General features: G+C 67.3%; 3 protein-coding genes across 12 annotated transcripts; 1 reads left to right on the top strand and 2 right to left on the bottom strand.

Annotated features, from left to right (window-relative positions):
• Positions 1 to 410: 410 nt before the first annotated feature.
• On the bottom strand, positions 411 to 6,270 carry RHBG (Rh family B glycoprotein). Its single transcript, XM_035571137.1, has 10 exons — positions 5,837 to 6,270; positions 4,498 to 4,684; positions 3,770 to 3,920; positions 3,513 to 3,660; positions 3,061 to 3,227; positions 2,737 to 2,874; positions 2,455 to 2,588; positions 2,229 to 2,350; positions 1,991 to 2,064; positions 411 to 924 (listed from the first exon to the last, which is right to left on the bottom strand). The coding sequence occupies exons 1-10, from the start codon at positions 6,018 to 6,020 to the stop codon at positions 859 to 861; spliced, it is 1,371 nt and encodes a 456-aa protein (XP_035427030.1). The 5' UTR covers positions 6,021 to 6,270; the 3' UTR covers positions 411 to 858.
• A 1,614-nt stretch (positions 6,271 to 7,884) lies between these two features.
• On the top strand, positions 7,885 to 9,641 carry HAPLN2 (hyaluronan and proteoglycan link protein 2). The gene is made up of 5 exons (XM_035571119.1): positions 7,885 to 8,089; positions 8,268 to 8,618; positions 8,790 to 8,906; positions 9,075 to 9,260; positions 9,358 to 9,641. The coding sequence occupies exons 1-5, from the start codon at positions 7,885 to 7,887 to the stop codon at positions 9,639 to 9,641; spliced, it is 1,143 nt and encodes a 380-aa protein (XP_035427012.1).
• Positions 9,642 to 10,923: 1,282 nt separating this feature from the next.
• BCAN (brevican) lies at positions 10,924 to 24,187 on the bottom strand. 10 transcript variants are annotated; one of them, XM_035571124.2, is made up of 15 exons: positions 23,985 to 24,186; positions 19,737 to 19,829; positions 19,238 to 19,630; positions 18,876 to 19,050; positions 18,634 to 18,761; positions 17,626 to 17,919; positions 16,103 to 16,546; positions 15,405 to 15,578; positions 14,748 to 15,224; positions 12,852 to 12,959; positions 12,534 to 12,692; positions 11,995 to 12,077; positions 11,561 to 11,705; positions 11,217 to 11,399; positions 10,924 to 11,110 (listed from the first exon to the last, which is right to left on the bottom strand). In XM_035571124.2, the coding sequence occupies exons 2-15, from the start codon at positions 19,819 to 19,821 to the stop codon at positions 11,085 to 11,087; spliced, it is 2,874 nt and encodes a 957-aa protein (XP_035427017.1). In that variant the 5' UTR covers positions 19,822 to 19,829; positions 23,985 to 24,186; the 3' UTR covers positions 10,924 to 11,084. The 10 variants fall into 10 exon arrangements, with proteins under 10 accessions (XP_035427017.1, XP_035427015.1, XP_035427016.1 ...); XM_035571122.2 differs by lacking the exon at positions 23,985 to 24,186 and adding an exon at positions 21,252 to 21,596; XM_035571123.2 differs by lacking the exon at positions 11,995 to 12,077 and having other exon boundaries at positions 23,985 to 24,187.
• Between the last annotated feature and the right edge of the window lie 1,015 nt (positions 24,188 to 25,202).

Raw genomic sequence — 25,202 nt, 5'->3', positions numbered from 1 at the left:
CCCCCCCCCCCGAGCTCCCCAGATCGGATGAGGATTTGGCCGCGGGAGCATCCCTCTCTCAAAGGGGTGATGCTTTCCTGGTTTGGGGGGCTTCTGCTCAGCCACAGCCCCCGTGTGAGGTGCAGGGTGGGAAGGGGGAGGCAGGGGCCACCTCTGTGCTGGGGACCCTGGTGTCACCCTGGGCTCACCGGGGCCATCGCACCCTCTGGTGGTGAAGCTCTGGAGGATCCCCCCTTGCGGGCGAGGATCAGAGCAAGGTGCAAAACCCACAGGGCCCGACTGGGGCCCCACAGCATCGCCGTATAGGGTGTGGGGGGGCACCTGGGGGCCTTGCTTTCCTCCCTGGAAAGAAACCTGGAGGCAAATCCGCCAGCAAAGCCAATGCGTGAATTCACGGGGAAACCCTGAAGTTACGAAAGGTAAGGTATTTTAATTGTGGTGTTCAAAAGAGTCCATAGAAAAAGTCTCTGCTGCTTGCCTTTTACCTAGGTACACCCCTTCCCCTAAAGAGAAGAGCCCTCCCGTAGCTCTCCTCTCTTCCCCACGTCTCAGAGAGCAGCGGGTGGGGAAACTGAGGCACGGGAGCGACACCTCTCATGCAAATCTGAGCAAGGTCTGGGTCCGTGTCGCATCCCCGGAGCGAGCTGGGCCGTGCCTTCCTCCCCCGAACCGCTGCAGCATCTCCTCGCCACGCATCCCGCTGCTCCCCAGCCTTAGGGACCGGGTGCTGGTCCCACGGGGGGACGAGCCCGGCTGCCTGGGCCGGGGATTTGGGGATGCCCACACCGCCCAGCGCTGGAGTTGCTGCTGGAGGCATCGAGCCCGGTGCCGCAGGACCTCACCGTGGCGTTGGGGCCGTCAGGCGAGGGTGCTGCCACCCAGCTCCTCGTCGCTCGCCCCAGGGTCACGTCCGTCCTCGGGCACCTGCAGCGATGTGGAGATGTGGCGAGGGATGTGGATTTTGGGGAGGGCTTTAACGGAGCTGCCTCCCACCCTGGGAAGAGGGAGGGTCCCCACCCCAATAAACCCACAGGGTCCCCACCCCAATAAACCCCCATGGAGGGTCCCCACACCAATAAACCCCCAGAATCCCCTCAATAAACCCCTAGGGAGGGTCCCAACCCCAATAAACCCATAGGCTCCCCCCCAATTAACCCCCAGGGAGGGTCCCCACTCCAATAAACCTGCAGGGTCCCCCCCAGTAAACCCACAGAGAGGGTCCGCACCCCAATAAACCTACAGGGTCCCCACAAATAAACACCCCGGGAGGGTCCCCACCCCAATAAACCCTCAAGGTCCCCCACAATAATCCCACAGAGCCCTCCCTCCAATAAACCCCCAGGGAGGGTCGCCACCCCAATAAACCCCTAGGGTCCCCCCTCAGTAAACCCCCAGGGAGGGTCCCCACCCCAATAAACCCATAGGCTCCCCCCCCCCCAATAAGACCCCAGGGAGGGTCCCCACCCCAACAAACCCCCAGGATCCCCCCCCAATAAACCCCCAGGGAGGGTCCCCACCCCAACAAACCCCCAGGGTCCCCCCCCAGTAAGACCCCAGGGAGGGTCCCCACCCCAACAAACCCCGAGGATCCCCCCCACTAAACCCCCAGGGAGGGTCCCCACCCCAACAAACCCCGAGGATCCCCCCCACTAAACCCCCAGGGAGGGTCCCCACCCCAACAAACCCCCAGGGTCCCCCCCCAATAAACCCCCAGGGAGGGTCCCCACCCCAACAAACCCCCAGGGTCTCCCCCAGTAAACCCCCAGCGAGGGTCCCCACCCCAACAAACCCCGAGGATCCCCCCCACTAAACCCCCAGCGAGGGTCCCCACCCCAACAAACCCCCAGGGTCCCCCCCCAATAAACCCCCAGCGAGGGTCCCCACCCCAACAAACCCACAGGGTCTCCCCCAGTAAACCCGCAGGGAGGGTCCCAACCCCCCCAAACCCACTTCTACCACCCCCCCCCCCCCCCCCCCCCCCCCTCTTTACCTCCCTCAGGACCTTGCTTTCCATCTCCGGGCTCTTCGGGGCCGACCTCAGCACCCTGGTTCCCAGGAGGGCTCCTGGGGACGGCCGGAGCCGGCCGGGGGCGCCCTGAGCGCGGGGGTCTCGCCTCGCTCCCCGGGCTTCCCCTGCCACCTAGCGGCTGCCGGGGGTCCGCACGGCCGCGGACACGCGTGGGGGGGGGGGGGATCCCGGGGCAGGGGCTCCGGGAGGCGAAACTCACCCGTGAGGCCGCCCCCGAGGGCGGCGAGGATTAGGGTGACGGGCAGGGCGCAGAGCTGCCACCACGCCTGGCCGCTGGCCGTGCGGCTGCCCTGGGCCACCAGCGGGAACACGCGCTCCAGCCTGAGGGTGGAGAAGTGGGGGGGGCTCTGCTCGTGGCTGGAGAAGCCCCCAGCTCGGGGGGTCGTGGGGCAGCGCCCCCCACCCCAAATTCTGGCTCTTCTCACCTGCCGCCGTAAGCGTCGGCAGTGGCCAGCCCCGCCAGCAGCGTCCCCACCAAGGCGCCCAGGACCCCCGGCAGCCCGTGGACGTTGTGGACCCCGCACGTGTCCTGGATTTTCAGCCTGGAGCGCAGGATGGTCTGGGGGGGAGCACGGAGAGGAGGTGAGGGGGGATGCTCGCCCAGGGAGGCTGCGCTGCTGCTCGTTTTGGAGCTGATGCAGCCCCCCCGGCGCACCCAGAGGGGGTCCCCCGCATCCCCACGTCCTTGGTGTCAGGGGGGGACTCACCGAGAGGAACCTGGAGCCCAGCAGGGAGAGGTGGCTGGCCAGAAACCCCGCCACGAGGGCCCCGAAGGGGGTGAGCAGCATCTCCCCGGCCATCCCCATCACCGCCACGCCGACCAGGGCAGCATCCTGGATCTGGGCCTGGTGGAGGACACGGTCAGGGCACTGTTCCCGTGGAGAACGTCACCTTTGGGCTGGGATTTGGGCTGCTGCAGGGCTCAAGCTGGGTCTTAACAAAGCCGAGGGAGCCTAACAGCATCCCCTTGCCCCTTTATGTGCCCCACGGGACGGGACAGGGGTTTGGGTTCAGCTCAGGAGCGGACCTACCATCTGCAGCGTGCCTTCCTCGTAGAGGATGGGCGAGAGGACGAAGGCGGCCAGGGTGCTCGCTGCCAGCGAGAAGTAGACGTTCAGCACTGCCCAGGGCTCGGCACTGTCCTGCGCCGTGGTGGCCGAGGCGAAGCTGGGCCAGAAGATCCACAGGTAGAGGGTCCCTGCGGGGAAGGGGGCCAGGCAGGTTTTGGCACCGAGGCCGCTCCCTCCAAGGAAAAACTCTTCTCGCTCTTGCCAGGGGACGCAAAAAGGGACCGAGGCCCCATTTGGCAGTGTAGGAGGATCACGTTGGGCAGGAGAAAAAGCTTTTTCCCCCGTTCCCAAGGAGGTGGAGGCCCTCTGTCCTCAGAGGTTTGGTGGCCTCAGGTTGCCCCATCCTAGCTCCGGTGCTGGTCCTCCCACCACCGGCCCCGTGACCCTGGTGCTGCCGGGCTCGAGCTCCATACCGAGCACAGCGAAGACATCGGGCTGGCGCCCCGCGTCCTGCTGCTCTTCCTGCTCATCCGCGCGGGGCTGGCGCAGGGCTCGCGAAACCATCAAGCCGAAATAAGCTCCGAAGGTGTGGACGGTCAGGGAGCCCCCACTGTCGCTTATCTGGTGGGTGCAGAAAACATGGACAGGGTACAGGATCGGTCCCGATGGATAAGGCAGGTCTTGATGACAGGAGGCCCACGGCCACCCTGGTTTTGGAGGGGCGACTCACCCCCATGAGGCTGAGCAGGATGAATTCATTGCAGGCGAAGAGGGGGACCTCCAGCAGGGTCATCAGCAGCATCTGGATGGGGTTTACCCTGCCCAGAATGGCTCCGGACGAGATGAGGACGGCGGCGGTGCAGAAGTCGGCACTGACCATGCTGGGAAGGAGAGGAAAGGCGTGGGGCCGGATCCGGCGCTGCTGGCTGCGAGTGCAGGCACCGGAGGAAGGGCTGGAGGTGAGCCTGAGTCCTGCGTCCCGACCCCTATATCCCAAATCCTACATCCCAACCCCTGTATCCCAAATCCTGCATCATGACCCCTACATCCCAAATCCTGCGTCCTGACCCCTATATCCCAAATCCTGCATCCGAACCCCTACATCCCAAATCCTGCGTCCTGACCCCTACATCCCAAATCCTGCGTCCTGACCCCTATATCCCAAACCCTGCATCCTGACCCGTACATCCCAAATCCTGCACCCTGCATCCCGCTGCTCCTGCAGGCCGAGCAGGCGGCCGGCTTCTTGCAGCGTTGGCGCCAAGGGGACGGCGTGGCTTGAGGCAGGCAGGGCCACCGCGCCCCCTAAAAGCTGGCTGACGGCTCGCAAGCCTGGTCCTGCTTGGCCTCCCCATCCTCCAGAGCACAGTGGTGAGTTTTACAGAGGAGGGAGCCAGCGTGCAAGGGATGGAGCCGGTATCGGCACCGTCCTGGCGGCGGCACCCTTCCCTGCCTTACCTCTGAGCGCCCACGTAAATCTTGCCCTTCAGGGAGAAGTAGAAAAGCCCCTGGGCCAAGAGGGCCCACTGCACGGCGAAGGCCACAACGAGGAGGCTGGTGGCCACGCTGCCCGGCCCGTAGCGGCCGAGGAAAGCCAGCAGGAACCCGAAGCCGAGGAGAGCCTGGAGGTGGGCATCACGGAAACCTGGCGGGGAGAGGCACAAGGGGGGTTTGGGACACGGAGGGCATGCACGGGGTCCTCTCCGTGGGTGGTAGCGATGCTCGCCCAGCCTGCTCGGCCACCTTTTAGGGTTCAAACAGGTTTTGGGGTGCTGGAGCCTTCAGCCTTTCCCTCCTACGTGTCCCAGCGCCCACGGTGGATGTGTCACCGCCCTTGGAGGTTTCCGGAGGGGACCACGAGCGTACAGCTGTCCCTGCCCGACGTGCGCCTCCTGCGGCTCCGGCTCACCCCACGTGCGTCAGCCCCACGCAGATAGCAGCCTCCACAAACCCCACGTGGGGTGCCCCACAGCCTGGAAGCTTCCCAGGGTGGGTGACACAGGCATGAAGGTGGCCAGAGGTGCCAGCCACGGCTGGGGACCCCCCTGCTGCCCCTGGAGACCTCAGGGGGACGAGGGGACCCGAAGCGCAAACACCCAGGGGTGTCACCCCACAGCTGGCAGCAAAACCCAGGAGTGGGGACCCGTGTCTCCCTTGGGGGATGCGTCCTTCTGGGCCCGGTGCCATGCCCGCCCCACGGGGACCGGTGACTCAGCGCCGGGTGCGGTTACTCGGCGAAACCGGGCGAACCGGCCGGCTGCCGCCCGCGCCGGGGCAAAGGGCTGGTCCCGGGTGAGTTTGAATCACCCGCCTGGCCCCGGCGCTGCCCCAAAGGGTCTGTGCAGGGTGCTGAGCCCTCCGTGATGGCTGAGGGGTACGGTCAGGATCAGCCCCTGGAAAGACAAACACCCTGTGGCAGGGGCTTGGCACAGTTCCCTCGGTGCTACGAACCCTGCGGGTGGTTTTGAAGCCCCCCCCCAAGCGCTGGGAGCAGCTCCTGGGCTTCCCATCAGGGGCTGGGGGCACGACTGGGGCCGCCAACACGTGCGTCCCACACCAGCCGTCTGTGCTGAGGGCTTGCCCATCCTCAGCTCACCTGGGGACTTGTGCCGGGCAGCACATGCACCTCCCAACCACCAGCCCTCCCCGGGGAGCACCCCAGTGAGCCCCACGTGCCCCCTGCTCCCCTTTAGGGTCCGGTTCAGAGCTGAGCCTGTGCCGAGCACGTCGACATCCAGCAGCACCCAGGGGAATGGGCAGAGCCGGCCCCTGCGCCCCTCGGGGATGGCGTACTCACGGGGGTACCCCGACCCGGGCTCGGGGTCTCTCCGGCTGCAGTTGGACTGCGGGGAGCAGAGGCCGGGGCCGCTCTCGGGGCCGTACCGGACAAAGGCGGCGAAGAGGACGATGGTGAGGAGCTGGAGGAAGAAGCACAGCCCGGCTAGCCGGAGCCTCGTGGCAGCAGCAGCGCCCTCGGCCATGCCGGGGGGCGGCGAACCCCGGATCGGGCCGGCAGCGTGCGGGCAGCTGCCTGCAAACCCTGCCTGCGGGGCCGCCGGCTCCTGCCCGCGCCCCGGAAGGACGGAGGCAAACAAGGGCGAGGAGAGGGGCCGGAGGCTGCTGTCGGCAAAGGAGGGGGGATCCCCTCCCAGCCAGGCCAGCTGGAAGGCGAGGGTTTTGTTTGTTTTGCTCTCCTTCACTCGGCTTTCCGTTGGCTGCCGCTGCCGGGACGTGTTTGTTGTGCGCCCGGAGTGCAAACCCCAAAAAGGAAGAGGAAGAGAAAGGAGCCAAACAAGCGCGTTGCAGCCCGCGTTTGGGAAGCGGCTGTGGTGACTCCTTGCCGTGCCAAGCTGGGACTTCGGGGACCCAGAGCCGGGCCGGGGTCCCCACACGGGGAATGACTCAGGGCTGGGGCTGCGGTGGTGGCGGGGCCGCTGGGCGCAGCTGCTGGGAAAATGCGAGCACTGACACAGCCCCTTCGTGGTGCCGCGGCTCTGGGAAGAAGCAGCCGGCCCCAAACCTCAGCCAGGTGCTGCCGGGGGGGTTTTAGGGTCTGTTTTGGCAGCCACGCACATGGCATGAAGCCCACAGCAGCCCGGAGAGGAGCGTGCCGGGCTGTCCCCCGTTGTTTTTGCCTTTCTTTGCGCTTTTCTGTCCCCCCTTTGGCTCGTAAAAATCATTGAATGGCTTGAGCTGCAGGGGGGGTACGTGGGGGGCTGCTCATTCAGGCAGCTCCGAGGGGGTTACAGCGAGCCAGGGAGGGGGCACGCGGTGCTGATCCCCCCCAAGAGGGTTGTTTTCTGCACCGTGTGAGACCGGGAGCGCTGTGTCCTCCGGGGACAGACGGCCGCTTGTCTCGCGCTTCGTTTGCCACGAGCTTCGTCCTCCCCTGGAGATGGACCCGGAGGGAGGGAGCTGATAAGGGGGGGCCCAGCACACAGCCCCATTGTGCGCCCCTACTTCGTTCCCGGCCCCAAGGTGACAGCAGGGGAGCCTCTTGGGTGGCTTTGGGTGAGGCTGGGGGGGTGGCAGGAGGGACCCCCCCACGGGAGCCCCGCAGGATGGCATCGGTGAGCTGGGAACTTGATGTGGGGGGCAGGAATTTAATCTGTGTGGCAAGGAGCAGCGTCCCTGGGGGGAACTGGTGCCCAGGGGGTCTCTGCCCGCACCAGGGGCTGCGGAGCCCTGCGTGGTGCTGACATTTTTCCCTGAATTCCCCGGCTCTGTGGCCTGCGAATAAAAGCACGCTTGTTAGCCGGGAGCGCTGTGTTTTTGCCCAGCAGAACAATAAAGAGAAAGATGCTCACAATGGGAAATTGTGCTTCCTCCTCCCCGTGCGTTCCTCGGGGAGGTGTTTGGGGAAAAAAAAAGAAAAGAAAAAAGAGAGAAGAAAGCGGGAAGAGACGGGGACGGGGCAGGGAGCGAGGGCACAGCCATGGAAGCAGGCACGAAGGGGCCACGGGGCCTCAGGGCTGCCGGGACGCTGCCAGCCCACGGACGGTGACGGTGACGGTGACAGCAGCGCTGGCCCACGGGGAGGGCAGGGGCCAGCTGGGAGCACCCAAGGCCACCCTTGCACCCCCGCGTCCCCTCTTCCCGGCAGCACCACAGTGCAGGTTTGAGCTTCCCGGAGCCCTCGGTGCCATGTCGGGGCGGCTGTGACGGAGCCGGGACGCGGGCGCTGGGCGCTGGAGGGGTGGATGGCCACGGCGGCTCCCCTGGGGACGGTAAGAGGTGGCAGGGACCGAGGGCAGGGTGGCATTGGGGGGGGTCCGATCCTGCCCGGCTCAGTGCCGCGTGCATCCCACGTGGAGATGTCCCCTTCGCAGGGCAAGCATTGAGATGATGGCTGCGGATGTCCCCACCGCGTCCTCTGGTCCCCAGCAAGGCCGGGGGCCGTCCCGCTGCACGTCCCTGAGCTCATCACTCCCCCCGGGCACCCTCCTGCCCCCAGCTCCAAAGATGCTCCGGCTTCTCCTGCTCAGCTCCCTCTGGCTCCTGGCAGCGTCCCCAGCCTCCAGCATCTTCCAGCGGCCCACGGGGAGCCCGGGTATGGAGCGGGGACGGGGACGGGGGGCACAGGGAACTGCTGCTTGGGAACGGTGCTGGGGGCTGAGCTGCGCTGAGCCAGGATGGGTGCTGGAAACCAGCTGGGGGTGCTGATGAGGGCGGTGGGGAGATGTTTGGGGCCGTGGAGGTGCTCTGAGCCGGTGCCCGGCTCCCCGCAGCCGCCCCGCGCCTGCAGTACCTGCTGGAGCCCCTGCACGGCGCGGTGCACACGCAGCGCGGTGCCACCGCCACGCTGCCCTGCGTCCTCCGCGCCCTGCCCCGCAACTACCGGGTGAAGTGGAGCAAGGTGGAGCCAGCCAACTACGGGGAGAGCGTCATCATCATCACCAACGGGCTGTACCACAAGAACTACGGGCCCCTCAGCCCCCGGGTGCGCCTGCGGCACAGCCACCGCTACGACGCCTCGCTCACCATCACGGACGTGGCCTTGGAGGACGAGGGGCGCTACCGCTGCCAGCTGGTCAACGGGCTGGAGGACGAGAGCGTCTCGCTCACGCTGCACCTCGAGGGTGAGCCTCGGCTGCCTCCCGGCAGGGAGAGGAGGCTGCGGGTCCCCACCGTGCCCCCCCTTTGCAATGCCCCTTGCCCTCCTCAGCACCAGGTTCTCAGGGGGAACGAGCCAAAACCCCCTCGGGGAGAGCATCTCCGTCCCCCTCCATCCCTGTCCCTGTCCCCCCCAGGCGTCGTCTTCCCCTACCAGCCCAGCAACGGGCGCTACAAGTTCAACTACCACGAGGCCAAGCGTGCGTGCGAGCAGCAGGACGCCCGGCTGGCCACCTACCAGCAGCTCTACAAAGGTACTGCCCTGCTGCTGCGGGGGGACCCAAAAAAACCCTTCCTGCCCCCAAAACACGCCCTGCTGGGCCGTGGAGGAGGGAAGAGCTGCATGGCAGTGGTGATGCTGAAGTCCCCGGGGGCAGCACAGCCCCGTCCCTCATTTTGTCCTCCCTCCGCTCGCCCCGCAGCCTGGACGGAGGGCTTGGACTGGTGCAACGCGGGCTGGGTCCTCGACGGCACCGTGCACTACCCCATCATCAACTCCCGCGAGCCGTGCGGCGGCCGCCTCCTCCTGCCCGGCGTCCGCACCTACGGGGCCAGGGACAAGCAGCGGGACCGCTTCGACGCCTTCTGCTTCACCTCGGCGCTGCAAGGTGCCGCCGGCGTCCCCCGTCCCCGGGCACGGAGCCCACCGGGGGCCCCTCCTGGGTCCGGTGCCCGCTCACCCTCCATGTCCCCATGTGTCCCTAGGCGAGGTCTACTTCATCCGGGGCCACCTGAGCTTCAAGGAGGCCGGGCAGGCGTGCCGCAACCACGGGGCCGCCATGGCCAAAGTGGGGCAGCTCTACGCCGCCTGGAAGTTTTCCGGGCTGGATCGCTGCGACGGGGGGTGGCTGGCGGACGGCAGCGTGCGGTACCCCATCACCACCCCCCGGCAGCGCTGCGGGGGGCTGCCCGAGCCCGGCGTGCGGAGCTTCGGCTTCCCCAGCAAGGAGCAGCGGACCTACGGCACCTACTGCTTCGCGGGGGCGTAGGAGAGGTGGGCTGAGCCCAGGGGACGGCGCCGGCCCTCGGCACCCAGGTGGGGAGCTCGAGGTGGGGCTGGGGGTCTCGGGGTGGTGTTGGGTGGCTTGTGCATCCTCTGGGGGAGCGGTGGGGCTGAATTGGGGTGGCTCGTGCATCCTCTGATGGCTTGTGCATCCTCTGGTGGAGCCATGCATCCCCTGATGGAGTGATGGGGCTGAATTCAGGTGGCTCCTGCATCCTCTGGTGGAGCTGCTCCCCCCATCCCAGCTGCTCCAGGGCTCGCCGGGCACTGGGGGCTCGCTGGAGAAGCCAGTCCCATTACCAGCCCTGGAAAGGGGGCTCCAATACCCCCCGATCCCCCCACCCCCAGTGTTTCCCTCGCCCCATTCTCGCTCCCCGCAGCCGCGAGGACTGGCCGGTGCAGGCGCGCTGGAGAGCTGGGCATTAACGAGCGTGACTAATGGAGTTTCGCTTTCTTAATTAATAAAGCGACGGTAAAGCTGCATGACGAAGCTGTGCCCTCATGTGCCCTCTGCCCCCGGGACCTCCTGGGCTCTCAGCGATGGGGATCTGCCAAGGACTTCTTGTTTCAAGCAGGGGACAGCTTATAGGGACCCCCCCTCGGGGTGTCCTGGTGTTATCGGTGTCCCTGGCACCGCACTGGGGGGGTTTCTGGGTTGGTGACACAGCCGGGGACAGTTATAAAAAGCACTGGCGCTGGAGATAGCAGCGTGGGGAGACACGGGTGGCCCCAGCCCTGCGAGGTGCCCCCTGCTTCCTGCACATCTGCCAGCAGCAGCTTCCCAACCCAAACCCTGCCGGGTCCCCGCGGCCACCGGGATTTGGGGACACTTTGGGCTGCGCCTCCCCGTTTCCGTGGCCGTGGGGACATCGCTGTGCCAGCAGCACTGGTGTGCACCCCACATTCCCAATTTCAGGGCTGGGTACCCCTGCCTCTCGGCTGCCCCGAAGGGCCGAGGCACGGCTCTGTGCCACCCATTTATCTGCTTTAATCCCACAGCAGCACCGGGGGGGCTTGGGCGACGTGCGCCCGCTCCCAGCAGCGTGGCCGTGTCCAGGGCACCGCCTCGATGTCCCCATCCCGCTCTTGTAGGGTGAGGACCCACGGGGCAAAGGTGGGAGCAAGCGGCTGGAGATGATGCTGCCACCTCCAAGCTGTGACCCCCCCCCCAGGATCCCTCCCCCCCCCCTCCGATTTTGGCTCTGTGGTCACTCCAGGACCCCAACAGCCCTCGTGCGAGGTGAGACGCCACGCGGGTCGCCGCTGACTCCTTTTCAGGGGATCTTTAGTTATCGGGGTTTCTTTGTACAGATATAAAACAAGCAGAGGGTGGGCACCCACAGGGCAGGCTCCTCGCCCCGCCGGTGCCCGTGCTGGCGTCCCGGTGCCGTCCCCATCCACCGGGGAGCCTCCTGCCTCGGGGACCCGCTCAGTCGCCGGGGTGCTGAGCCAGCCCTGGAGAGGGGGTGCGGGGGAAACAGAAGAAAAATCCCCAGGTGAAGGGCGAGAGGCTGGGGTGCGATGCAGGGGGAGGGGGTCGTAGCCCCCCCCCCGCGCTCACCAGGGCGGCAGGAGAGCTGGGGCCGCTCCCACGTCCCGTCCTCGCGGCAGCGGACGACGGGCGAGCGGCGCGGGGCGAAGCCGCGGCGGCACTGGTAGCGGGCGGTGGAGCCGACCTCGTAGCGCGGCTTGGCTTTGCCGAAGGCGTGGGCATTGCTGACGGCGGGGGGGGGCCCGCACTGCACTGCAGGCAGGGGGGGGAAAGGGTGGGCACCCCTGTGCCAGACGACCCCCCCCCCCACGCCACCCTCCGGGTTCCCAGCGTAAACCCCAAGCAAGCGGAGGATGCCCCCAGACTCTCTCCTCTCCCCGTTTTGGGGCCGGGGCGGGGGGGGCACGGCTTACCCAGCCCCATTTTGCAGGTGTAGGAGAGGTGGTAGTTGCAGGGGACGTCGCTCCACTGCCCCCCGTCGTGCCACACGATGACCACGCAGTTCTCCCCGGAGAGAAAGTAGCTGTCGGGCTGCCCGGGGTGCCAGTTCTCGTAGAGCTGAAGGGGGGGCGACAGGAAGGGACGGGGGCTGGGGACCACTTTTTTTGGGGTGACACGGGGCCCCATCCCCGTGCTGCCGGCCCCGGGACCCCGACACCCCGGGGCTGCTGTGCCCGAGGTGTGGCGCGATGCTCGGCGCCGCCGCGGTTTTGGCAGCGGCTTCAAAGCCCGGCTCTGACTCACCCCGCCGGATCGGTCCCAAAGGATAGAGAAGGACAAGGAGGTGCCCGGGGGGGGGCTTCTCGTCCCGGGGGGGACGGGAGTGAGGGCCGGCAGCCTGACTTACCAAGGGGCTCCCGTCGGACCACTGGAAATCCCCCTCGATGGTCCGGTCGTTCAAGCCGATCCACTGGTACTCCCGGTACTGGTCTGGGGGCACGGGGGGGCTTGGGGGGCACAGCCGGCCCCCAGCACCCCCAAACAGGGCTCAAGGGCTGGAGGCTGCATCTGGGGAGTGGGGGGGGGGGCTTGGGCGAGGCCGGGAGGGTGGGGGGTCGCCGGGAGAGGGCAGCAGAGCCCCGGTGTCCCCTCCTGTCCCTGGTGGCTTTGGTGTCCCCGGCTGCTCCTCCTGGGCAGTGAGCCCTGGTTCCCTCTGTCCCTCTGTCCCTCCTGTCCCTCTGTCCCTCCTGTCCCTCTGTCCCTCTGTTCCTCTGTCCCTCTGTCCCTGCTGTCCCAACTGTCCCCTGTCCCTGTACAGCACAGCCGAGGGAGAGGAGCTTGGCCACTTTTTGGCTTAGCTTTCAGACCTTAAACCCAGCGGGGTGAGGGTGACAGTGTGCCCCTGTGGCTCCCACGGTCTGCAGGGTCTGGGCCGGCCCCACGTACCGTTGATGAAGTCCTGCTCCTCGGGGGTCAGGATGGTGGCCAGGTGCCCCCCGTAGTGCCTGCACTGCGTCTCCGCGTCCTCCCAGCTCCTCCGGGTGGAGAAGTGCTTGTAGCAGGCTCCCTGGAAGCTGTCCCAGCCGGGGCTGCACCTCTTCAGTGCTGAACCACGGTGGGGAGCAAGGGGGGGAGAGAGGACGGGATCAGCACCATGGAGCCCAGCCCGCGAGCGACCCCCAAAAAAATACCCCAAATCCCCCACACTTATGTCTCCGGGGCTGCCGTGCAGGGTCGGCATGGTGTTGGCCCCGCGGGACTCACGTCTCTCGCAGCTGCTCCCTCCGTAGCCGGGCAGGCAGAGGCAGGCGAGGCGGGCGCCGTCCTCGGTGCAGGTCCCTCCGTTGAGGCAGGGGTTGGGGACGCAGCCACCTGCAAGGCACGGGCGGCCCCGCTCAGCGCCGGCGCTTCGGTAGCACCCGGCATCGCCGCGGCCCCCTCCTCGCTGCAGGAGGGCAGACCCCACAGCGACGGGGTGCGGGATTTGGCCACCACGTGCACAAAGTCTGGGGCACGGTGGCGTGCCCGGAGCCCTTGCATCTGGCCGGGTTTGGGCCTTTGATGTCCCCCAGGAGCACAAATCCGGGAGCTTGGCGCATCCTTCGCACCGGCGGGCTCGCCGCCGTGCCAAGCCCTCGGATGGGGACAGCTCGTGCTGTCGGAGAGGCGCCGCGATGGCTCTTTTGGAGGGGACATAAAAAGGACAAGCCCTTGGGCACGTCCTGGCCGCACGTCCTCAGCCTGGGGGTGAGGCGAGCCTCGTGCCTGCCCCCCAGCCCTGCTGCTCTCACCTTCAGCCTGGCCGGGGCTGAGAACTTGCCCGGCGCCAGCCCCAGCCCGCAAAGCCCTTCCCTGGCTGGCACCGACTCGTTCCGGTCATTAAGGCATGCGGTCATTAACCCGTCCCCGGCTCAAGAGCATGATTAAGGGCTCCAGCAGGGCGGGGAGCAAAAGTCCTTGACACCCCCCAACTGCTGCCGCTACCATCCCCTCCGTGCCAGCCCCGCGGCGCTGGGGACACGCGGATCAGCTCCAGCGGAGCGCAGTGGAGCGAGGGATGAGCTATTTAAGGCTCGGGCACGTCCGGCTCTCTCTGAGTGCCTCTCTCCTTGCCAGGACAAACGCAGCCGTCCTGCAAGGTGCAGGGGTCCTGCAGGACCCGGGCACCCCCTGCAGAGCATCGTCTGTGCGGGGGACACGGACGGGGACCCTGCTTGGGATGCGGGGCAGCGCCTGATCGCTGAGCTGGGAGCATCCTGGAGTTGGGGACCGGGGGGATTTGGGTTGAGGTCACAGCTCATGCATCCACCAGCCTCCCGCAGCGTGGGGGTCCCACCTCAGCCCCCAGGGGGCTTGGGACTGCCCCCGTGCACCCCACAACCCCCTAAAACCCTGCAGCGCTTTGGGGCGCTTGGCTGCGTGCACTTTGGGGGTGCTCCCTGGCACGAGGACGTGGGTGTCCCCCCCCCCAGGGCATAGGGGACAGGAAGCCGCCCGGCTCACATCATGCTCAGCCCCCAAAAGCCCTCGTCCAGGGCCGGGGGTGCAGGGCCGGGGGGATTAGTTCGTCAGTGGGGAACGCGAGCGAGGCAGCAGGCGCGAGGACGAAGGGAAGAGCTAGCCGAGGTGCGTGTTCTAGAAAGCTTTTAATTCCCTTTATTAGTACCACTGTTAGTCAGAGGAGGGTTTGGGGCCTTCTTTTGATATATATATTTTTTTTCATGGAAACAGTCATTAAAACACTTCACAGAAGTAGAAGAGAATTAAGTGCATGCATAGCTCAGACCAATTTGTTTGACAAATATGCGCTTCTCCGGACCTTTAACCTTCCCTTACCCAGCCGAAGAGAGGAGGAGAGAGAGAAAGAGAGAGGAAAGAGACGGACAGACAGACGGACAGAGGGAAGCACAGCGTGAAGGAAAGGCGTTGCTGTTGTCTAGTGCCAGCGCGCAGCCAGCAGCGCTGCCCCCAGCGCGAGGGCGGCGCGGTGCCGGGGGTCCCCGGCTGAGCTCGCCCCCGCCCCGAGGCTGGTGCGCTCCGTGGGGAGGGCGGGCAGGGGGGCGGCCGTGCTGGGGGCCGGGTCCCCCAGCGGGGTCCCTGCCGGAGACACCCCGGGGACACCAGCACGGGGAGAGGTGAGGCCATCCCCGAGGGTCCCACCTGGTTCTCCGGGAACGGCTGCAAGGAAACCCTCCACGGTTGCGACAGAGGGCATGGGTCGCTCTTCCTCTTCCTCCTCCTCTTCCTTCTCCTCTTCCTTTTCCTTCTTCTCCTCCTCTTCTTCCGAAGACGCAGCGGGTGTTCCAGTGCCCGGGGTTTGTGGCACAGCCTCGTGTCCAGTGGCCGGTGCGTCGCTGCTGCCGGGCACCTCGGTGTGCCACAGGGTGACCACCGTCGCCTCCGCCGCGGGGACCGTGCCCCCGTCCCCTGGGGCCGTGGGCGAGGGGAGCCACAGGGCCCCCGACTGCTCCTCGCCGTCCTCCTGCAGCTGTGAGGGGGGCAGCGGGGACGCCCCCCGGGGGCTTTCGGCCACGTCTCCGGACAGCTCGGCGTCCTCGGCAGCCCCCGCGGCAGGGACGGGGCTGCTCGTCCCACCGGACCCGCGGCCGTGCGGCCCGGGGGCTGGCTCTTGGCTATCTGTTGAGGTGGCAGAAGCGACACCGGTCGGAGGTGTCACCCCGCTGTCCCTGTGCCCGGGTGGCCCGGGGCTTCTGGTGTGGGCCGGCCGCCCCACGGCTTCCCATGGGCGGCTGGGGAGGCTGGAGGGGGCGGCGGGGCCGGGGGGCCGGGGCTGCCCGTCGGGTGGCTCTGTGTCACCTGCTGTGGCCACCGCCGGGGACGGGGCGTCAGAGGGTCCCTCTGCTCCCACTGTGTCTGGCTCCGTGGGCTGGCCGGGGTCTCGCCGTCCCCCCAGGCTCTCTGCTGCGGTGTTCCCAGGGTCCCTGCCCGGTGCGGAGCCCAGCGGCCGCTCCAGCGCTGCTCCCTCCTCCCCTGCAAAGGGCAAGGCAGAATTGGGGTGAGACGCCTGCACCCACACCAGGTGCTTCAGCGAGCAGGGCTGGGAGGGAGACGCCGGCACAAAGATGCTCAGGGAGGCACAAACAGCCCCGGGGCCACGGGTTGCTTCCCCCTCCGAACCAGCGGCACGCTCCGGCTCGGCCATCTCGTGCTCCACCACAACAGGGTCGTGCTCAGCCCCTCGCCACCTCCTTTCCCTCCTCGGGCTCTTGGCATGGCTAAAGCACCCTCCGGTGCCGACCCTGCCCAACACACTGCGCTGCCCCGGCCACGGGAGGGATGGACCAACATCCCCGAGCCAGCGACGTGCGCGCCAGAGACATCGCCTGGCACCGCTGCGCCGAGCCAGCCTGGCCGTGGGTGCGCCCTGCGTGGGGTGCAGAAGGGGCAGAGGCAGCTCGGCCACCCCCAAGCTCCTCGGGCGAGCTCTGCGCCTGCATCCCTGCAGCTCCTCTCGGCGCCCCAGGCCTGAGCGCTGCAGCGGCCGCTCCACCTACCCGTGCGGGACGGCTCTCGCCCGGCCTCTGCGCACTTTCCACCCGTCCCTGTCGCCCCTTCCTCGTCTGCAGGGGACGGGCTCCCCGGTTTTGCACCACAGCTAAGCGGGACGCCTGCCTCGGGGACGGCCGGGGCCATGGGGAAAGGGGTGGCAGAGGTTGGGTGACGTCCTCGAGCTGAGGACACGGAGGTAGCTAGCGGGGGGTGCCAGGCCCCCGGCCCCGGGGCGTCTTCGGGGGACAGGCTCGGCTTTTCCAGCTCAGCGTCAGCCACGTCCTTAAAGAAAGGGACGGCGTAAATAGCCCCTCGCGACTCAATCTCCACTTGCGCTTTGGGCAGCTGCAGCTCCTCCAGCTTTTCTGCCACTGTAACAATCTCCTGGAGGCCCTCGGGCTCTCTGGCTCCGTATTTTCCTGCGGCCTCAGGGATAGAGTTTGTCCCTTCTGTGGGCAGAAAGAAAGTGGGGTATTACTGCCTTGTCCTGGCCCCGCGGCAGCTGGGGACAACCTGGCACCCGCTCGGGGACCCGCTGCTCCCCGAGCCCTGAGCCCCTCCGCAAAGGGCAGGATCAGGCCCCCCTTGCCGTGACCGAGCTGGCAGCTCCCAGGAGTTAGTGGGTTACGGGGACGGCTTCGCGGCGCTGTGGGACGGGTCCATCCTGCCTAGCCCCAGCCTCGGAGGCAGTGGGATTCCCTGCTGAGGGGGAAACTGAGGCACAGAGGCATGTGGCGGACAGTTGATCCAGGAGAGAGCGCTGGGGTCCCCATCCCGCCAGCCCCCATGGCCCTGAGGGGACTCTCAGGGAGATGGGATGGGGAAGGTTCAACAGGAGGGTGGTTGGTCCCTCTGCCTGTTATCCCTGTCCTCGCTCATCCCCTCCTGGGGCACCGCAGACGTCCCCCGGTGCGCAGGGTGCCCTCGGCACCCCGGCTGAGCTCACGGCCGCTACCCACCGGTCTCATTCCCTACCCATGGCCACGATGCATGGGCCCTGCAGCCTGGGCAGGCTGCATCCCGCAGCCCACAGGGAGCCCCGAAATGCCCCAAGCAGCCGTGTGGGGCCAAACCGTGCCCACGCAGCCCCCTCAGCCCCAGGGCCGGGGCTGGCGGCACTGATATGGGAGAGCCACTGCCCCCCAGAGCCGGCCCTGAGCTCGTGCAGAAGGACGGCGCCACAGGGACAGCCCTGCTCTATCGCGATATAGCGGCATGCAGCATTCAGGCCAGCCCCGCTCTGTCCCGATGCGCTATTAGGACCATGCAGAGCGCCCAACCTGCGTCACGATGCATGCAGCGTTGAGACCATGCAAGTTATCCCTCCCTATCCCAACGCACCGGCGTGCAAAACCGAGCTCATGCAGGGCATCCCTGTTCTGGGTCGTCATGCGCTACTGAGGCGGTGCCGACAGCCCTGCTCCATCCCGACACGGCGGCACGGCGAGCGCACGGGGGTCCCCGTGCAAGGTTGCACCCCGCAGCCCGGCCGAGTCCCTGCCCTGCGCCCCAGGGGTGCCCCGGTTACCTCGGAAGCAGTACGCATCGTATCTGCTCTGGGCATCGGGGAACCCCGTCTGGTTGCGGAAGAGGAAGATGGTTTTGACGCCGGGCAGCGCCCCACCGCAGCGCTCCCGCGGGGTGACGATGGGGTAGCGGACGCTGCCGTCGGCCAGCCAGCCGGGGCTGCAGGCGTCCAGCCCCGCGCTCCAGGCGGCGTAGAGCTGCCCCGGGCTCGCCAGCACCGCGCCCCGCGCCCGGCAGCGCGCCTCCGCCTCCTCCAGCGTGAATTTGTCTGGGGCCGTCTCCAAAAAGATCTCCCCTGCCAAGAGAGGAAGGAGGAGGGCGTCAGGAGAGGGCTCGGGAACGGGGGCGCAACTGGGGCTGCCACGCTGCGAGGGCTGGATCTGGGGGGGGGCACAGTCTGTCCTTGCTGAGTGTCCTGCTCTGCTTTCCCGAGCCGCCTGCACTTTGCCTGAAGCCCACTGCGGACCCAAAGCTTCCCAAAACCACAACGTGACTGACGCGGGGGCTGCTGCTTCCACCTGGCAGCAGCTTCCGTGCACGCAGCGGGGACGTGGCACAGGGGGATGGCCCCAGGTCACCAGTGGTCCCCTGGCCATGCGAAGCATCAGTGCTTTGCTAGTCATTGAGGCACCTCTAAAAAGGACCGCAGAGGAGCAAATCCTTGCCCTGCACGGAGCAATACACACATGGCACATTTCTCAGAGGACCTGCAAGCCGCAGGGGAGAGCCCAGCACCCCTGCCAGGAGCTGAGTCAGGCAAAACCACCCCAGAAATGCTCCTGCTTTGGGAGCAGCACAGCAGCACCCAGCTCCTGCACACACCGGAGCGCCCAGAGTCTCGGAGAGGCTTTGGAGACATGAGCAGTGCCTACAGCTTGGGGAAATTTCTCCGAGTTCTTGGCCCCGTGCGCTGGTGCCCGTCGGGTTGTGGGATGGGGGCGGGTTATGGGGCCGGGTTAGTGCACGGCCGCAAAAGCAGGGACGGGAAGGGAGCAGGGTTTGTGGGCACCTGGCAGGTCCTCGGCGTAGCAGTACACGTCGTACATGTCCTCCGGGTCCACCACCCCGTAGTTCCTCACCCCAGGGAAGCCGTTCATGTCTCCATAACAAGCCTCACGGGGCGTGTGAATGGGGTACCTGGGGCACGAGAGGAAAGGGGGGGGGGGTTGGTGATGGCAGGGGGGGCGCAGGGGGCCCGAGTGGGTGCCAAACATGTGCCACGGGTGCCAAACGTGTGCAGGGGGTGCCCACCTGACGGTCTGGTCGGCGATCCAGCCAGCATCGCACTGCTCGTAGCCGCCCAGGTAGGAGGCGTACAGCTGCTCAGGGGTGGCGATGCGGGCGCCGATCCTGGCGCAAGCCTCCTGCGCCTCGGCGAAGGTGTAGGCGTAGCGCATGGAGCCCTCGCGGTAGTGAAACACAACCCCTGGGGGAGGGAGGGAGGCACGGGGTGGGCGAGGGGCTTTGCAGCAGCCTCCCACCCACGTGGGTGCACCCGCGCGCAGGCGCAGGAGGGGTTTGCTGAGCCCCACCGTGGAGAGCCGAGAAATGGGAGCCAAGGTGTGGATGTCTGTGCCCCCAGCCCCCAAAACCGCCGCTTCTCCTCCAGGTACCTTTGACTCTGAGGTCGAGGATGTCGTGGCCGTCCTCGATGCCGTGCTGCACGTCGCAGCGGTAAATCCCCGAGTCGTTGGGGCGCAGCTCGGTGAGCAGCAGCGAGGCGTTGGTGTACCGCTGGTGGAAGATGGGCAGGGAGGCGCGGAGGCGATAGTCCTCGCTCACCTTCACCCTGTCCCCCCGTGCTACCAAGATCTCCACCTCCCTGCCCTCGGAGATGAAGGTCCACTTGACCCGGGGGGCGCCCAGCACCGCCCTGCGCCCGGCCGTGCCGGCAGTGGGCAGGGGCCCGAGGTAGGTGATGAGGCAGGGGATGGTGACGTCCCCCGCCAGCACGGCGTCCAGGGCCGGGTGCCGCGGGATGGAGACCTGCAGCGCCTTGAGGTCATCTGGGAGGGGAGAGGAGAGGAAATGTGAGTGGGGCTGGTGCGTGGAGACCCCCCCGGAGCCCGGCTGTGGGGCAGGGGCAAGCGCAAGGTGCGGTGACGCCGTTACCTGTGCCATCTCCGGGGCCAAGCACCTCCGGGACCGCCGCGGGGGCAAAGGCGCAGAGCAGCAGCAGCGGGAGGGCTGAGGCCATCCTGTGCCCTGCGAGGGGGAGGCAAAACCCAGCAGCGGTGCTTAAAGTGGAAAGGAGAATTAAAACATCCGTTCCCTGAGCATGGGGGTGAGGGCGAGACCTCGGCCCGCAGACCCCGGGTCCTCTGGGGACGGCAGAGCCCAGCCTGGCCCCGGCGGCACGGAAAGTCTGAGCGCAGCCAGGCAGGAGGCGATGCCAGAGCTGGGCTGCGCGGCCGGAGGCACCGCAGTTAGAAACCTCAGGCGGGATTTTAATAGCTGGTGTCGAGCAGGGCCGAAGGAACGAGCTGCCGAGCCCTGGAGTGGGCGGCGAGTGCATGTGCACACGTGTGCAAGGGGGGCTTTTTGGCGTGCCTGCGCATCGGCGTGCCTCACTGCATGCGTGTGCGTGCACGCCCATGGGTGCACACGCGTGTTTGCACATGCACTTGTGCAAGTGTGGGAGCGGGCTTTGGTCGGAGAGCTGCCGGGGGATGCCGAGGGCACACAAAAGCGCGGGGCGGAGGGGGAGGGACGGAGCAGGAGGGTTTCTCTTTGCCATTCAGCTCACGGCAGAGGTTCCCCGCGCTCAGGCTGGGAAAAGCGGGGCCGAGCAAAGCAGCCATTATGTCCCGGGCCTCTCTCAAGGCTGCCTGGCACAAAGGGCTCTCCCCCACCGGCTGGGGACCGGCTCTGAAAGGAGAGCCCCGCAGCTAGCGCGGCCGTCGCCAGCCCCGAGAAGCAGCCCCGGGGACGCTGGGGACGTCACCGAGGGGCTCCGGCCACCCGTGGCACCTCGCAGCTGTGCGGAGCGGATGCAGAGAGGCCCCTGAGTGGTGCCTGGCTCTGCAGGAGGGCACGGCCCCGTTATCCCTGCACCCCGCTGCAGAGGCACGTTGGGGCTCGGAGGTTTCCTCGGCTCCCCGTAACGGTGCCGCCCCGGGACGGGAGCGCAGCGCCCCTGAGCCTCGGAGCGGCTTTGTAATTTACGAGCTCTTTGTGCTGAATCGATTTTGGCAGCCACCGAAGGGGATTTGGCACCACCGCGGTGAGCTCTGGCCCAGGTCGCCAGCTGCCAGAGCCAGGCTGACGGGAGGATGTCCTCGCTGCCCACATCCCTCTGCAAACCATGCTCCCGGGGTTCCCATGGGGCCGATGCATCGGGAATTGGGTGTGAATGCAGCCCAGGGACCAAGGGCAGACAGCCTAGCACCATGCACCATGCATATATAGCCCTTAGCACCGTGCACCATGCACATACGGCCCCTAGGACCATGCACCATGAACATCCAGCCCCTAGCACCGTGCCCCATGAACACACAGCCCCTAACACCCTGCACCATGCACATCCAGCACCTAGCCCCACGCACCATGCACATCCAGCCCCTAGCACCATGCCCCATGAACATCCAGTCCCTAGCACCCCTTCCCCAGCACAATCCCCCCCAGAACCTGGCCGGCACTGCCAGAGCCAAGCCAGGGGCTTTTTCGGCTCGGGCCGGATCATTTGAATTCAGCCCCACGGCTCCGGAGCGAGGGACGATTCCCCCCTGCCCGGTGACGGTGGCCGGGCTCCAGAGAGGGGGCTGGCCGCCGTCCCCCAGCGCGGCAGAGCGAGGCAGGCTTTTGTCACGGGCTCCTTTTCTCCCCGTTCCCAAGGCGCCGCAGTGGCGTGAGCGGCGGCCGGAGCAGCCCACGAAGCCCCAGGGAGGAAATTCAAGGGATAAAAAGTCTGCAGGAAGGCGGCGAGCTGGGGACACCGGGCATCTGCTCCCCTTCTACGGCTGGGACAGCGTGTGCCCGAGGGGCCGGGGCTGCGGGGGGATTAAACCTGGCCTCATCCTGCCCACAGGGTCCCGTGATGGCAGGAGACTCTCAGGCGTCACCGTCTGAGGTTTGGGGTTTGAATCTTTTTTTTTTTTTTATTTGCCACAAACGGAAAAATTTTTTAGCCCACACGTCAGGAGGGGAAAGTCTGGGAGCAGGACCAGGGGACGGTGGCCAAAACGCTCGGCGGGCAGGGAGCGGGACTCGGGCACCTCCGAGATCCCGGCCCCGCGGTGACAGGCAGGGGCTGGGGCCGGCGACGAGACGCTCGCGTGCGCACAGACGGCGCCACCGGCTGCCCTCCAATTCCGTGGGAAACCGGGCGGAAAATGGAGCCGCGGCCTCCTTCGGGACGGGAGCGATCTTTCTTCTCCTCTCTCCCCCGAGCCCAGCCCCGCTTTCGGCCGCGGCGAAGCACGGGAGATGCTGCGAGCGGGCACCCCGCAGCCCAGGCCCTTCCCCTCCCCGTCACCACCCCTTTGGGGGCTTTGTCCCCCCTGTCCCCGCACGTGCCGGGTGCGTCCCCGCTCCCAAGGTGCCCCGGCAGCCCGCAGCGAGGCAGCGCCGCGGAGAAGCGGCTTTCCAGGGATGCTCAGCTGCAGAATGAGTCAGCAGCCGCGGGCAGAGCCTGGCCCCGCTCCAGCCTGCCCCGATGTCCCCACCGGCACCGGGCTGCGGGCGCCCCGATGGCCCCGCGCACGTGCCCGGCCTCCCCCATCCCGGTCCCCCCCCCCCCCCCCGGCTGCAAAGCGCTCCCGCACCCTGCACCCGCCTGCTGCGCCCTGCTCGGGGCCGGGGGGGGCAGGGGGGGTGGGGGGTGGGGGGGGTGGGGGGGGTGGGGGGGTCTCCCAACGCCAAGCCCCCCGTGAGGGATGGGTGGCAGGGTCGCGTTCTGCGCAGGGGGTGCTGCGGGAAGCGGCCGGCAGCCTCTTGGCAGCGGCCGCTGGCAGAGCCTAAAAGGCAGGAAGCAGGTGGGGAGGAAAGGGGGGGTCCCTCCGGCTGCCGGAGCCGCTCAGCCCCCCCCCGAGTCTGCGTGGGGAAAAAGGGGCTCCTTGTTGTAGGGTCGGGACGTGCCCCTGATGCTCGGGGAGGCTCCCGAGGTGGAGCCAAGGAGGGCAGAGCCGGGTGGGCAGCCCTCCAATGGACCCCTCCCCCCGGGGAACTCACGTGGAGGTTTTGTGCCCCCCCCCCCCCCCCCCCCGCTGCGGGGCTCCAGCGGGGAAACTGAGGCACGAAGCGGGGCAGGAGCAGCGGGGGGTGCCCCAGATTTCGGCGGTGCCGCCCGGCCCCTCAGCACCCTCGCCTGGAGATGCTCCCTCGAAGCACAAGATCACGGCACCCCGAGGAAGGAGCCAGGCTCCCAGTTTGCCCAGTTAAACCCAGTCCCTGCAGAGCAGCCCCAAAATGTCCTGAGCACCCTCGCGCCGTGGTGCAGGAGGTGGGCGAGGACCTGCCCGGAGGGGGTAGCAGCCCCTCCATGGGGAGAAGCAACAGGTTCTGGGTTTTGCCGGGGCTTTTCTCGGCCAGGGAGCATCGAGAGCTCGGTGGGATGGGGGCAAGGGGAGCTCTGCCCCCCCCGGCTGGGGGATGCTCAAGGGCAGCGCCCTCACCCCGGGGACAAAACGCTCAGCCTGGGGAAGGGGCTTGCAGGAAAATCCCCCAGCCCCGGGTGCTCCGCGTGCACGCTCTGGGGCTGGTCAGCGGGGAAAATCCATAAAAATGCTGCAAAATATTTCCCTTCTGCCCCCAGCCCCTCCTGTCCCCTTTGGGACGCCGGCAGAGCCAGGAGAAAAAAAAGGAAATCCCTGCGGTGCTGCAGCCGCCCCCAGCCCCGGGCTCTCCCCGGGGGGGCAACTTCGTCCCCTGCACCCCCGGGAGATGCAGCCGGGCCCCTGCCCAGCTCCGTGCCTCAGTTTCCCTCCCTGGCGCTGCCCTGACCGCAGCCTCCTTGGCAAGAGGACCTGTGCAGAGGCTCCGGGGGCTGCATGGGGAGGGGACCCCAAAACGGGGCGCTCAGGGGCTGCAAGGCGCCGGCCCTCCCCCCGGCATCTCCCCCGAAGCCTCTTCTCCGTCTCTCCTCGCAGGATCCCTCCCGAGCTCTGCAGAGCCGCCGAAATAAACTTGCAGAGCGCACGCACGCTGCCAAGGACAAAGCGGGGACCGGCCGGAGCATCCCCGCCGGGGGGGGGGGGGGGGCGGTCACCCCCAAAACCCGCACCCCCCTGGGAGCGGGGCGAGCCGAGCCCCCCGGCCCCCCTCGCTTTCCTCCAGCGCAGAGGTGAGAAGAGAAATTGCAATTAATAGCGCAATACGGCAGCCGCGCCGGCCGGATCCCGAGCGCCTTTGCCCGTCTCCCACCTTGCTCGCTGCGCTCGGGGGGGGCTCCGGGGGTCCGGCACGGGGCTGAGCTGCGGCTTCTCCGGGGCAGCGCTCGGCAGCAGGTTGGCAGCGGGGCTGGGAGCGAGCTGCACCGGGCATAAGTGCGGGCAGCGAGAAGAGAGGAGCCCTCTGGGTGCGCGCGTGTCTGTGGCCGCGGCTCTTCTTTTTTTTTTTTTTTTTTTTTTCCTTCCTCTTTCCCTCCTCCTTTTATATTTTATTCCTTCCCCTAATTAAGGAAAAAAAATATATATATATTACCGTGCTGGCAGGCGCCTCGTCCCTCCCCTTCCCTCCCTCCTGGCAAAGCCAGCACGGGACCCGTGCGGCGGGCGGTGGATGCTCCGGGCGGGCACGTTATTTAACCCCATGGATGCAAGGGGCACCCCAACCCCGCCCCCCCCCCCCAACCTCCCCACCACAGCCCCTCGTTTTTTTGGGTGCTTACCCCAATATTTGGCATTTTCAGCCCAACTGGGGAGGGGGCTGCGGGCAGGGGTCCCGGTTGCTGTGGCTTTGTCATGCAAACCGCCCCCCCCCTGCCCCCCCCCCCCCCATGCCAGCCTCACGTGTTGGAGGCACAATGTGGGTCCGGGGGGTCCGGGGGCTCCTTCAGCCCCAAAAGAGCCGGCGTCCCGGCACACGCCGTGCCTCAGTTTCCCCACCTGCAGCCCATGGGATGGGAGAAGAGGGACATCTCAACGGGGCTGGGATAATGAACGCGTCTCAAGGTCTGGTGGCTCACAGATTGCTCCCGGGGGGGGTGCTTTAAGCACGCCAAGCCCCAGATCCTCCCCGCGGAGCAGGATGAGGCTGGGCTGGATTCGGGGCCCTGGGTGCAGCCGGGTTTGGGGTCTGCCCCCCTTACAGAGCCGAGCTCCACGACGGAGCTTTTTTTAACCAGATCTCGCTCAAAACTTTCTCTGGCGTGCAGCATCCTCCACCCCGGGGGGGCCGGCGCGGCGCCTGCCGGATAATTGCTCGGGTGAGTTTGCAGAAAGCCGCAGCTCCTGAGCAGAATTAATCATCCGTCGCCCTGGGAAATAATTAGGAGCGGCGGAGAAGGTCTCGTTAGCGGCACGGCCGGCGGGCGATGCGCGCGGCGTGGTGGCACGGGGCGGGGATGGATAGCGGGATGGGCACGGGGACGGACATGGGGACGGACGTGGGGACGGACACAGGGACGGATGTCCCAGTGGG

The sequence above is a fragment of the Cygnus atratus genome, chromosome 28 (assembly GCF_013377495.2).
Source record: "Cygnus atratus isolate AKBS03 ecotype Queensland, Australia chromosome 28, CAtr_DNAZoo_HiC_assembly, whole genome shotgun sequence".
Lineage (NCBI taxonomy): Eukaryota > Metazoa > Chordata > Aves > Anseriformes > Anatidae > Cygnus > Cygnus atratus.
Note: the sequence above shows the minus strand (reverse complement) of the source record. Positions and strands in the feature narration are given on the sequence as shown.